This window comes from Lissotriton vulgaris, chromosome 6 (genome assembly GCF_964263255.1).
Source record: "Lissotriton vulgaris chromosome 6, aLisVul1.2, whole genome shotgun sequence".
NCBI lineage: Eukaryota > Metazoa > Chordata > Amphibia > Caudata > Salamandridae > Lissotriton > Lissotriton vulgaris.
The window spans coordinates 1,440,254,877-1,440,267,636 of NC_141694.1; the positions used below are offsets into that span (position 1 = coordinate 1,440,254,877).

Consider the following 12,760-nt stretch of genomic DNA (forward strand, 5'->3'; position numbering starts at 1 on the left):
AGTTTCCCATGGGATCCTGCTTAGGAGACTGTGGGAGATAGGTGTCAGAGATGAAGCTCTGGACTGGTTCGTGTCATTTCTATCTGACCGTTCCTTCCAGGTTCACGCTCCCCCATACTCATCCAGCAGTTATCCATTAGGCTGCGGTGTCCCACAGGGCTCTGCCCTCAGCCCTACGCTGTTTAATGTGTATGTCCGCCCCTTGGCCATAATGGGCAGGGAACGTAACATCAAATTAATATCCAATGCGGATGATACGCAACTGATTTTTACCTTTTCTAATAACACCGTGGGAGATCAAGCCAAATTTCAAGAGGACATTCTGGCCATTTCCAGCTGGCTAACAGAGAACTGCCTTCAGCTAAATTCATCTAAGACTGAAGTCCTCCTTATTGGCACTGATACTCAAAAGTGGGATGAGCGGTGGTGGCCCCCTACATTGGGCCCCCCTCCCACGCCCAAGAGGGAAGTTAAAAATCTGGGCGTGATTCTAGATGACGCACTCACCCTGGATTCCCACGCAAAACGAGTCGCTGGTACTTGTTATGGTCGCCTGCGCTCTCTGAAACCTATCCTCGGCTTCTTTGAACCTTCCATCCGTCAGACAATTGTCCAAGCTATGGTCTTATCCCATCTAGACTATTGTAATGTTCTTATGCTTGGGTCCAATCTGACAGTCGTTAATAGACTACAAAGAGCCCAGAACGCTGCAGCCCGTACTTTGTTCGGTCTGCCGAAACGCTGCCACACTTCTCAGGTCTTACGTAGACTCCATTGGCTGCCCGTTAAACAGCGCATTCAATTTAAAGCCTTGTGTGTTATTCACAGAATGTTGCATTGTTTAGGTCCCCAAATCTTGCAAGGAATTTGTTCCTTTTATGTCCCGCCACGTGCCCTCCGCTCTGCGGCTCTTTCCCTTGCCTGTACCATCAAGATCTGGAAGTGCAGAGCTGGAGGCCGATCTTTTAAGTTCCTGGCTCCAAAACTCTGGAACTCTATCCCTCTGGATGTGCGCTCCATCACTAATCACCTTCATTTTCGAAAACATGCTAAAACTTGGCTGTTTTCTTCTATCTAGGGCTCCTTTTGAGCAGGTACTTTATCATATCCCTCTGGGTGTTATGTAATTGGGCTTGTCTGCAAGCGCTGGGACGCCTCGTTGCTGGGGTAGCCATGCGCTATATAAGCGTTTTATAACATAACATAACATATATATACATAAAAACATAAATACACACATATATATACCTACAGACATATATATATATATACATATATATATATATACATATACATATACATACACACATATATATATATATATATATACATACATACACACACATATATATACATATATATATACATTTATTTCAACAATATATTGCAGTAATCATTGAGAATAACAAGATCACCACACAATTGTACCGCAAACCCACAGCAGGAAATTCCTTGCTACATGCTTCTAGCTTTCACCCACAACATACCATCACTAGCCTGCCATATGGCGAATTCTTAAGAATACGAAGAGCTTGTAGTACCACCATAGTTATGACAACAGCGCAACAAGCAGCCAAAAGCAGACGGTTGCAACGTGGATATTCAGCCAAGTTGTTGGAATCTGCATTAGCTAAGGCCAACTCTAGGGACAGGAATGAACTGCTCAACACACAACAAGACAGGAGCCTGACACAAGCAGTGATACCGGTGGGAGATACATCCAATGCTGAGTCTAGAGTCAGCACCATGGCATCATGTAGGTTTATATCAACATATAGTAGACCGGCAAAGGCAATAAAAGGCGTTATCAATGCCCAATGGCCGATTGCACTCAATGATACGGTCCTGGCACAAACACTACCTATAAGACCTAACCATACCTATCGCAAAGCTAGACCAATGCGCAGTGATTTGGTTAGAACTAGCCCAGAACTGGATATCAACAAAAATTGGCTTACAGCTAGCCTGGGTTTCTTTAAATGCAATACATGCCGTGCTTGCAAGTTTGGTGTTAACACCAAGACATATACTACTGGCTTTTTCGAATGTCCTGGTAAAACTGAAAGGACATTACGCATGCTGCACAGACCATGCGGTCTATGTGTTAAAATGTGGCTGTGGACTCCGCTATGTGGGGAGCACTAAGCTTTCAGTCCACCAAAGAATATTACAGCACCTTCGGGCTACTGTAAATTCGGATAGTACATATCCGGTGGCCCGCCACATTAATGAAGAACACAGCAGTAATTTAAACATGCTTCAATATTTTGTCATTGACTGTGTGCCCATGAGCAAACAAGGTGGTGATCGCGAGAAAAGGTTGCGACATACTTGAGACTAAATATATTCTCAAACTCAATTCAAAGACGCCCAATGGGTTAAATATCTGTGAAGATATTCATAATTTTCTGTAAAGTCATGGCTATGACCCCAGGATTATTGGTGTACCATTTAGGGCTGTATGATTTTTCTGCACACTGTAACAAGCTTATACCAACTCAATTGATCTAATATAATGACTAAGATTGATTGTAGATCTCGAGTTAGCAATCTATTGCTTTTCTGATACCTAACCCTTTCTTGATTTAATTCTTCCAATTTAATTTTTCCATATCAATTTCTCTTTATATTTTTTGATTATGTCTGGACAAAAAAATCCTTCATGTTGATTGATTCTAGTGTCTTCCTATAAATTGCCAAACATTCACCCTCGTAAAGTGACCCTATATAGGTCCAAGTGGTGATAGACATCTTTATGGAAGATTTAACTATGCCTATCCTTCTCAACTAGCACAACTCCGTGTATGATACACACTTGTTGGTTTAGTATGATGAAAATCTTTTTTTAAATTAGTACACGCTTTTGCACATAAATATCACTTTGCACATATTGTTTTTCCATACTGCGATTATATTGTTGAGTTAAGGCGTTATAAAACTGTGGGCACCAATAGGTATTGGATGTTTTGATTGAAAAGTTGATTTGGGTCGAAGTAAGGCCTTAACTATAAGATATACCTGCAAGGTAGTTGGCTACAGATCTCCTGCATTTGTGCATAGAATTGATTTAAATCTTGTTTTTCCAACTCCTTAGAGATCAACTATATATAAATTAAATTATTTTGATACCTTAAGATTTATAATGTATAGCCTTCAATTGAATATGCACATAACAAGATCACAAGGCACCCTATAAACAATTTGGTTGATTCCATGTTTAAATTAGAATTGTATTTGTACAAGAAATAATGCCTTATTGACGGAATTGTTAAAATCTCATGTTTTCATTTTGACAACAAATGTATCGGTATAGATAATAACTTCGCATTGCCCAAACCAATGAAGGGTCAATACAATGAGCGTTTAATGTTTAATGTTTGTGCATTTGATTCAGAATGATAAATTAGAAAACTATTCTGTAGTTTTTATTGCAGTATGTTTTCACTTTTTATTACCTGTGTAGTTCCATTAATCATGTGATCACCTACACTAATGTATTTAAATTCAGTTGTCTGAGCAGCGAAGTTATGTGAGCAAGGCTACACGTTAGCCGAAACGCATCATCCGGTCTGACATCTCGCACTAACTTTAATAAAAGTCACTGCAGCCAGCAGTGAGCAAGTCAATTTTGGAGTCCGTGTCTTTCTCCGTTTGGTGGTTTCAAGCTCCGGAGCGGTAATTGGATATATACATATATATACACATATAAATATCTCTGCAATACCTCGCAGCACTCCACCGTTTCTTGGCGAAACACAAGGCAAGGATCACTTTTTGTAGTTCTGTAATTTTATTCACCCCAACAGCTTGCCATGACGCGTTTCGGCCGTCCCTGCGGCCTTGGTCACATGACGATGCCATAAACTCAGCCTCTTTTTAAAGTGCAAATGCTCACATATGCAAATGGACATAAAAAAATACTTTCTGTTTTAAATACATTAAATGAAATGGATAGTTTATAACCGTATGAATACGTTATATAGACAATTTTAAACCACTTCCAAGTTGTAAATAATTTGTACCTTGGTCAGAAAAGAATTGTTCCATCAAACATTGAGTTTTTAAACTAAATATATATATATACATAAATATGTATATACATATATATATATATATATATATAAACACACACATATATATATATATATGTACATATATATACACACACACATACATACATATATATATACACACACACATATACATATATATATATATACATACATAAATACACACATATATACATATATATACATACAGACATATACATATACATATATATACATTTATTTCAACAAAGTGCCCGAAGCATTTAAGAGGCACACAACAGTTCTCCGCCCTCCGGTCTTCCTATTTCAGCATGCCTTTCTACTCCTCTAAATTCACTCTGCCCGACGCGTTGCAGTCCGGCATGTTATATTTAAATTTGGAGTCCTGTGCTCAGGGAGTCCCAAAAGTTCAGATTTCCGAGCCTCGTTAGGCTGACAGATGCGTTCCAGTGTCAGCCTATGGCGGTGCACTCTTCACGGCCAAGCTGCCGTACAGGCAAATATTTCAACAAAGTGCCCGAAGCATTTAAGAGGCACACAACAGTTCTCCGCCTTTTGGGCTTCCAATTTCAGCATGCCTTTCCACTCCTCTAAATTCACTCTGGCAGACGCGTTTCGGGGAAACATCCCTTTCCTCATGGGCTGCAGTAAAACACTCGATATGCTTCATTAACAATTCTTGACCTTTTATTCAAACAAGCCTCCAAAGGGGCGTGTGCTGAGTGCACAGCTCGCAGTGGTTAGTGGGACTTGTGGTCCTTAATGATGCAGATTACATAGCTTTTCCTACAGTGAGGTTGAGTGTTCTTAAACAATTATGCATTTTTATTTACTACCTTTGGTAGTACAAAATGGCTAAAACCACATTGACAAAGCCAATAGACCTCTCATAGATGATACATATTGGCTTTGCCAGTGCTTGTAGTTACTACTGGGTGAAGGTCAAGGCCCACCTAAGTGGTATTTCTGGAGGAGCAGTAAATTTGGAGCAGAGTCAGTAACTTGCGAGAAAGTGTTTCTGAAGGACTAGTAGGGCTGAGGCAGAGTTGGTCATTTAGGAGATAGTCTGGTATTTCTGAAAAAACAGTTATGATGGAGCAGTCAGTCTCAGAGGCAGTACTTTGAGGTATTTGCTAGTCTAATTAGGGTCTGGGATATGTCATGGCTAAAGGGGGGCATCTAAATGACAGGTATGTTGGGGAACAGCTAGTAAAAAGCTAAGCCAGAGAGCAGAGTCATTTGACTTAATAAACCTAGGGAAGTGGACACTGAGTCAGGAGTGTAGTGTAGTGTACTGTAGTTCCGATTTTCCCAATAGGCTCTGTGCATTGAATAACATAAACGATAGTTTAGACGTAGGACTGAGGTCAACTAGGTCTCTATTGAATATGTTAGACTTAATTTAGGTTTGCCAGCTAGCTCAGAGGTCACTAGAAACTTTCTCGAATGAACAGGGAGGAGTGAACTTCCCTGATTAGACAAGAAGGGATTCAGCTTCTGACAACCGCATAAACATGACAACTTTGCTTCCCCAGAATAAGAAGTATATCTCCAGAGTCGTGCAAAAACAATAGATAGCTATTTCACTCAGTCAATTGTGCATAATTAGTTTCACCAGAGTGCAGAGAAATAGAGAGACAGGCATTTTAGAATGAAGGAGGTCTTGTATCTCGCTCTCAGGACTCGATCTCCCAGTAACCCGCAAGGGTGACTGGAAACCCTGGAGCTGGATTTTCCCGGCAGGAGAAAAAGACAGCGTCTCTTTCAGTGCTTCAAATGGGAGGGACAGCTTCCTTCGGCACTCGCATCAGCTGGGCTTCGGATAAGTAGATAGCCGCTCTGCTCCAAACCACTGTGTGTTGCTTAAGGCAAACGCTGGTATATTTATACCTGGAAGGTGCCGTGTTTGACGTAAGGTTGGACATAAGACGTCAATAAAAGATGTCACTAAGAACTGGCCGTTCTTTCAGTGCTCGCAGGAGTTCTAGGACAAATCAAAACAAAAGCATGGGGAATTCCCAGGTTGCTGGAGGTTTGGTTTGTTGAAAGAACTCGTTGAACTTTCTAGGAGTCTAAGGAAGTAGCCATGCCATATTTAGATTGCATTTGCTATTACTAAATATGTATATGATTCTCATGCCTTTATAAGGGTATGATTTGTTATAACCACATAAGGGCATAAATCGGGAATATTTAATTAGGGTCCTAGATACGATCACAACACCCACTCCACGTATAATGTCCATCATTACTAAATACTAAGCAATATATAAACATATAGGTATGCATGTGTTTTCCAGGCCACCCCAAAATACATCAAATGCATTTGAAATGGTATAGATACACGAAAATGAGTATTATACTGTACGCTTTCAAGCAGTGGTATCATTCAGATAATGTAAATATAAATATCAGCTGAATGAATTGCGGAAATTACATTTATGAAATGGCTCTTAATACAGAAAAGAAGGTCGAGACCATTTCATCACGAATTTACACAAGATTGTACATGTGCTAGAGGCTGATTCAAAATATTGTAGTAGAATAGTTCTACTTTAAGCAGAGTACCAAGGCCCAGGAGACTCTAGATATATTGCATTTTGTAATACTGGAAGTGTGAATGAATCTGTGTAAAGGCTATTGAATCTGATAATCTGTAGCAACATTAGGTGCTCTATCTACAATAGGGGGTTTCTTTTGTGTATTACTGTATGATTATCTCTGATGATTTATGAAATGTATTTCCTCTTTTTCTAATATGCTGTACAAGTGTAATTTTACTATGTTTTTTTAAATCTTCTTTTCTACTATGAGATGTTTTTACGCTAAATGTTTTCAGTAGAATCCTATTGACTCTATACTGAAATTTAAAAAATATATTCTTTAATAAAAAGACTGTAAACGTTATAATCTAGTTCGTGACCAGTGATTTGAGCAATAGATTCAGTACATGCTATGAGTGAATGAGATAGGAATACTGTAAGTTGGGTGTTAGTATTGCTATCTACAAACCTTTCCAGGGATAGCCCTTTGACTTTCTAGTGTCTAAAGTACCCTGTTCCCTGGAACTTGTGGGGTCTTCTCTCATATTCTTTACTCTAAGCATACTTTGCCTCCGAAGCCTTTAGGTATATTAACAGAAAGTGAAACTACAGGGGAGGAGGGTGGGTAGGGGATGGTACAAGCAAGGATGCACAGTGGGGCAGACAGACAGTAAACACATGCACTCTAATGGAGTGCATAAAGCAAAAAAAAAAATAATTTAAAAAAAAAAGCACCTCCAGAAGCAACCGACTAATGGAAGGATACGGGCTGTGGACAGGAAGTGGTACTTGGTCCATGCTCCATGCAAGTGACAAGAAAAAGTGAAACTGGGGTAGGTTTGAAGGTGAAGGCCAATGAGAATCAAGATCTAAAAAAAACTATCAGTGCTGTGGTTGTAGCAGTACTTTTACAGGAGGTGGATGTCATTAAAGGCCCAAGCCTTGGAGGAGCTAGCCCAAACAAATACAATCCCTCATTGCCATGGCAATTCTTCTGTGTTTTCAACTATATGTGAATTCTCCAGATTTAGGACTTTGTCACAGGAACGTTTTAAAATGAACATTTGATAAATTTCCAATATACTCTCGCACAATCATCTTACTCATATCCTTTGCAGCCTCACTTAACTAGCATTATGTGTGCTCATTTGACTGGGATCACACTACTGGTCATGAATTTCACAAAAAGTTGCCATCTCTGCAGGGTCTGGGTGTCTTATCATTTTCTCTAGGGTATCTGCTTCCTATTTACAGTGGACGAAATGTAAATCAGAATTAGTCACGTTGTAACCACGAAATGGTCAAATTATTTCCGCTCTTGGCATCTGGGTCAAGGAATAAGGATATTTTCTCACACTTGGTTCTGGGCTCTCATCTGGCACAGTATCAGCTTAAAAATAAAGGCCATTTCCTTCCACACTGCAGCTCTTCGTTTCATCCACAACACCGTGGAATCTAGGTCTCTGTTGTGGTACTGGTTCTACTGAATATGTAGTTGGAGGGGAAAATAAGTTACAATGCAGAAGCATCCGATATTTCCATGCACTTTGGAATGATGTGAGAAATCGCTGAAGTCTCTGTTCAACATGAAAAACTATAGAGTGGATTAAAAAAATTAAATAATTAAGATCGAGGGGATTTTTCTAGCACAATTTGAAGTGTCTTTATCGTATGCACAGCAGCACCGTCCCAGCACTCAACCGTGACATTTCTGGCGTCCGAAACTAAATGAATACCCAGGTTGTGCTGCACATTTGCATTTTGTATATGTGCACTGTGGAGCTCCACCGCATAAAAGGTACATTCTTTTCATGCCTCTATGTTTAGCAACATGTGTTTTAATGAAGTAGAAATGCAATACTGGAAACCATATGCTTCTGCTTTCTTATACTTTATTCAGAATACCCTTTGTGCAGCAACTTGACATAAGAAAAAAAAACAGTAGCAGGTGTACAATTCATAAAACATTGATACAGTGGTAGACACAAAAGTTACTATCGAAATATATCTTCACACGGCCGTCAACCCTGAAAATAAACTACTTTGCCAAGTTTTCAAAAGATTTTTTTAGAACATCCACTTACATATATGCTTTCACAACACCAATGAAACATTCACCCAACATAGGCCTTGACACCACAGTTTGCAGGTGCAGCATCTGTCTGCATAACGTGTTCAGCCTAATCCTGAGTTTCACTAATGTCTTTGCCAGTAGCGGCTGGCACGTATCGGGAGTGGCGAGGCAGAGGGAGGGGGTAAAGAAAACAAATAAAACGTACCTCCTCGCCGGGTCGTGTCTCTCCTCCGTCGTCTCTCCGCGTTTTCGCTCCACTCGGCCAGAAAAGGAGGCACCCTGACCGTTCACTATGCTGCAATGCAGCATTGTGATTGGTCTGAGTGCCATGGTTTGGCGCCCAGCCAGGAAATGGGAGCCTGGGCATGTTCTCAACCCAGGCTGTAATGCAGCCTGGGTGGAGAACATACAACGTGTGCATGGGTATTTTGCCAGCCCAAGAGGGCCAGCCAAATAGTCATTGCACACTTACGGAGTGCCCACCACTCCTCCACCTGCTCTGAAGGCAGAGCAGCCCCACCCAGCAAAAATGCTGCTGCAGAAACATATGAAATGATTACAAGTTATTATCATTTTATTTTTCCTTTATTTACACTGCTGAAAGCAGTGGGGTGATACTATTCTGGCTTAGCGGAAGAGCCCTACGCCTTAGCAGAGGAGCCTCCACTGGTCTTTGCCCTCATTCATTTCCCATTGGGTGCAATTCTAACTAGAAACTGCACACTCATATTGATTGCTCGATGTCTCCGCATTTACCAGATGCGTCATTTGCTTGTCACTCCAATGTATGAACTTCAGAATTTGGGGATTATGCACTAATAATGTATCTTAGTCCCCATTCCGAGGTGAGTAAACTGTGCTATTTGTGTGCAAAAGTTTCACAAAGTTCTACCTGGTGAAAATCGTGCAGGCAAATATGCAACGACTGTAATTAGTATCCAACTTGGAATCCTTATTTAAGCGCAAACCAAAGTTTACGCAGGTATAAAGGCTTGCACCAGACTTGGAACGGGGGGCCTTGCATTAGCAGCAGTATTGGTTAGAATAACAGCACTCATTCTGGAAGAGATGGTGGAATACGATTCATTTCAAAAGGCAGATATGTAATAATTGAATATCTAGAAGTTAAAATAAAGTCTGTTTCCAATTGTCACGAGGCAACAAACTCATTGTCCGCACTATAAATGGGGTATAGTACATGTTACAATCCTGTTCATGGAGCTGGAAAAATCTCCCGTTTCAGAGGAAAGGTTAATTTAAGAGGCTGCCTGAGAAAGATGTAGGGACATGAGTGAGGGACAATTGAGATGTCTCAGTTAGGCTATGTGGAGAAAGAACCAAACAGTAGACAGCCCTGACAGCAGACACAGTGCAACTATCTATTCAAATCTTTAATTTACTTATGTCCCCAAAAATCTATTTCATGAGTACAGTAAAGGTCACTGTAAATTCAAATATTTCTTTGCACTTTTAGGAAACACCAATTAAATTAGCTCATTCAGATGAATTTGGATCAACACTGTTTTTGAGGGAACACATCTTTTCTATCGGTTACCTTAATGTTGAACAAGGAGGTCAAAAGTGTAACCTATCAAGTGACTAAAAGCCTACAAGAAAGTGAGTTCAGTAGGACTTCCTGTGACATAAATTCAGGCTCAGAATGACTGAGCTTTTGCTCAGTCCTTGTGTTGTGCAAAACAAAGGCTTAAGCAAGATTTATCAAGCCATGAAAGCGGCGATTTGAACCGCCTTGCATAACTTTGAAGAAAGGTAACAACGCTACATTTGCAGTGGTAGGCATCCCAAGGTTGGAGCATGGGCATTGCAAAGCATCCACCTACGGAATTTGAAGTAGTCCCAGGTTTACTGAAATCAGTAAACCTGCAATTGCAGCCAAATGGTACGCCACCCCAATCATGGAGTAACCAGGAGAAATAGGTTTATTTTTCCTTGTTACTTCCTCTTTCTATGCATGATGCATTCTGCCTCTCACATAGAAAGAGGAAACTGCCTGTTAGAATTGTTTTTGCGCAGGCAAGTATAATTTCCATCACAAAAAATAATCCAGCCTGTAACACAGGCATATTTGCACCATGATGCACGCTTGCGGGCATTGGTGCTAGGCAGCAAAACAAAAAAAATGAAATCAAATTCAAATTCAAATAAAGAAATACTACTACGGTTGGTAGAGTAGCTGAATTCTGTACAATACTGTGTTGCAATCATGCTTCCAACTTGTTCACAGCAGTTGTGTAAAGTATCATTGAGAATACAGTAGAACAAATGCAACAAAACAAATTATTTAAGCTGTCAGGTTTATGTACAGTAATGAAAACTCTGATAAAAGAGTAGGCTTGTAGGAATAGCCTGGAAAAGGAAGATTCTTCAGGGGGTGATATGAAACCAATAATAGTTGAAATAATTGCACGAAATACTGTGGATATGATCAAGAACTTCAAGACAATATGTAAATATTACGACATTTACCCATTAACTTTTTTTCTGGATACAACAGATAAGTGAAATTTGAGTAGTATTCAATTATTCTGTTATATATGTAGTTTGGAACACATTTTTCTCAATTTACTGCCAGTTCAGCTTTTCCTAGGGGCCTTTCTCGATCCAGTAAAGCCCTCATTGATACATGTGTAATTGAAAAAGAAGCCCAAACCAAAAATGGCGTTAAACACGAGGTGAGTTTCATCGCGTGTAGGCTTGCTGGCCTGCTTTGATGCACTGAGGTCTTCTGCTAGGATGTTGCCCTCTGAGTAGTGCACAGTACGGTGATGGACACACTTTTGCAACAGCCTACCGTTTGAAACCAAAAAAGGCATTTCAAGGACATATGCGTGCCATTCTCAAACGTTCATACAAGCTGGCAATGGACGGCAGAATTCGGAGAGTGTACGGACTGAACTTTGATTAAAAAACAGCTTTTGAGAAAATTGGGAATCGGAAAATTGAAAGCAACCAATAAAAACTATTGTGAACGTTGTACTTTCTGAAGTTTTTTTTTAGCACATTCGCAACGTATAGCTCATAGAATGTGCTTAATAATGTTAGTGTGTGCTTTGGCGAATCCTGTAAAAAAGACTGCGGACAGTGACGAAGGACTGAGTCCCACTGAACTGATCGGCACACTGACCCACCGAGTGGATCGCGCTCACCGCAGTGCAGTGATGAATCACAACGTTTACAGTTTTGGAATCGTGCCACATTTTTTTTTATTTCATTACGTTTGGCTAGCTGTACATGCAGGTAATGTCCAGCGAATGCTCATTCTAGATGTCTTCAATTTTGAGCTTTAGTGCTTGGAGACAAAGTGCTTCTTGATGATGCTGGACCCTTCTTCCTAAAAGTTGCATTATTGTATGTACTTGCAGGTAACGCATCTCTGTATGGTAATGGATCAGCTTACATTTAACTAGTGCCAGGTGAGTGTTTGAGTCATTTCGAGATAGCCTGAGAAAAAAAATATAAAATTCGAAGCTAACATGGGAATGTTTCCAGTCCAGGTAATGATTTACTTTATTATCTTTCAAACCTCTTCTCAGAAACAAACATGCTGCATAATTCCAGAAGACCGCAACATAGTCCAGTTTTGGCTGTAGAGCAGAAGTGAAAGTACTAGTCTCTAATGTGGCTTTGGCCTTTCCTTTAGACCTGGTTGAAGTCGCCTCTGCGGCCACAGCTGTAGATGCTAGACAGCCACTGGAAAGCCAGACATTGGTAACGTGTCAAAGAGAAAATGTTGAAGACCCACATGGAGATTCCTACAGGTACATGCCATTTATGAGGTAGTCAGACTCCTCGGAGGTTAGTGGGCGGGCTTTTTTCAGTTTCTGCCTTACCAACCGCAGTCGGCATATTACCATAAGCAACAGCAAGGCGGTGATGGCCAAGCCCAAGGCCAGAGGCAACACAGCACCTAGTAGAAGAGAAGATATGAAAAAATCAGAACACTGACACACAGGCATCACAGCCACTTTCATCACTTTCAGGTTAAACCCCTTTACAGCTAAATTGTGCCTCAGAGTGTAGTGTGAAAAGCAAAATATTATAATGAAGTGGTCATTGTGCAAATAGTACGTAGT

General features: G+C 40.4%; 1 protein-coding gene across 2 annotated transcripts in view; it reads right to left on the reverse strand.

Moving 5' to 3' along the window:
- Nucleotides 1-8,464: 8,464 nt before the first annotated feature.
- The window catches only part of LRP11 (LDL receptor related protein 11), a 235,231-nt gene continuing 230,935 nt past the window's right edge, over nt 8,465-12,760 (reverse strand). For both annotated transcript variants that reach the window (XM_086927567.1, XM_086927568.1), the window contains one exon: nt 8,465-12,594. In XM_086927567.1, the coding sequence (XP_086783693.1) occupies nt 12,440-12,594 (155 nt within the window). In that variant the 3' untranslated portion in view covers nt 8,465-12,439. The remainder of the gene's footprint in view (nt 12,595-12,760) is intronic.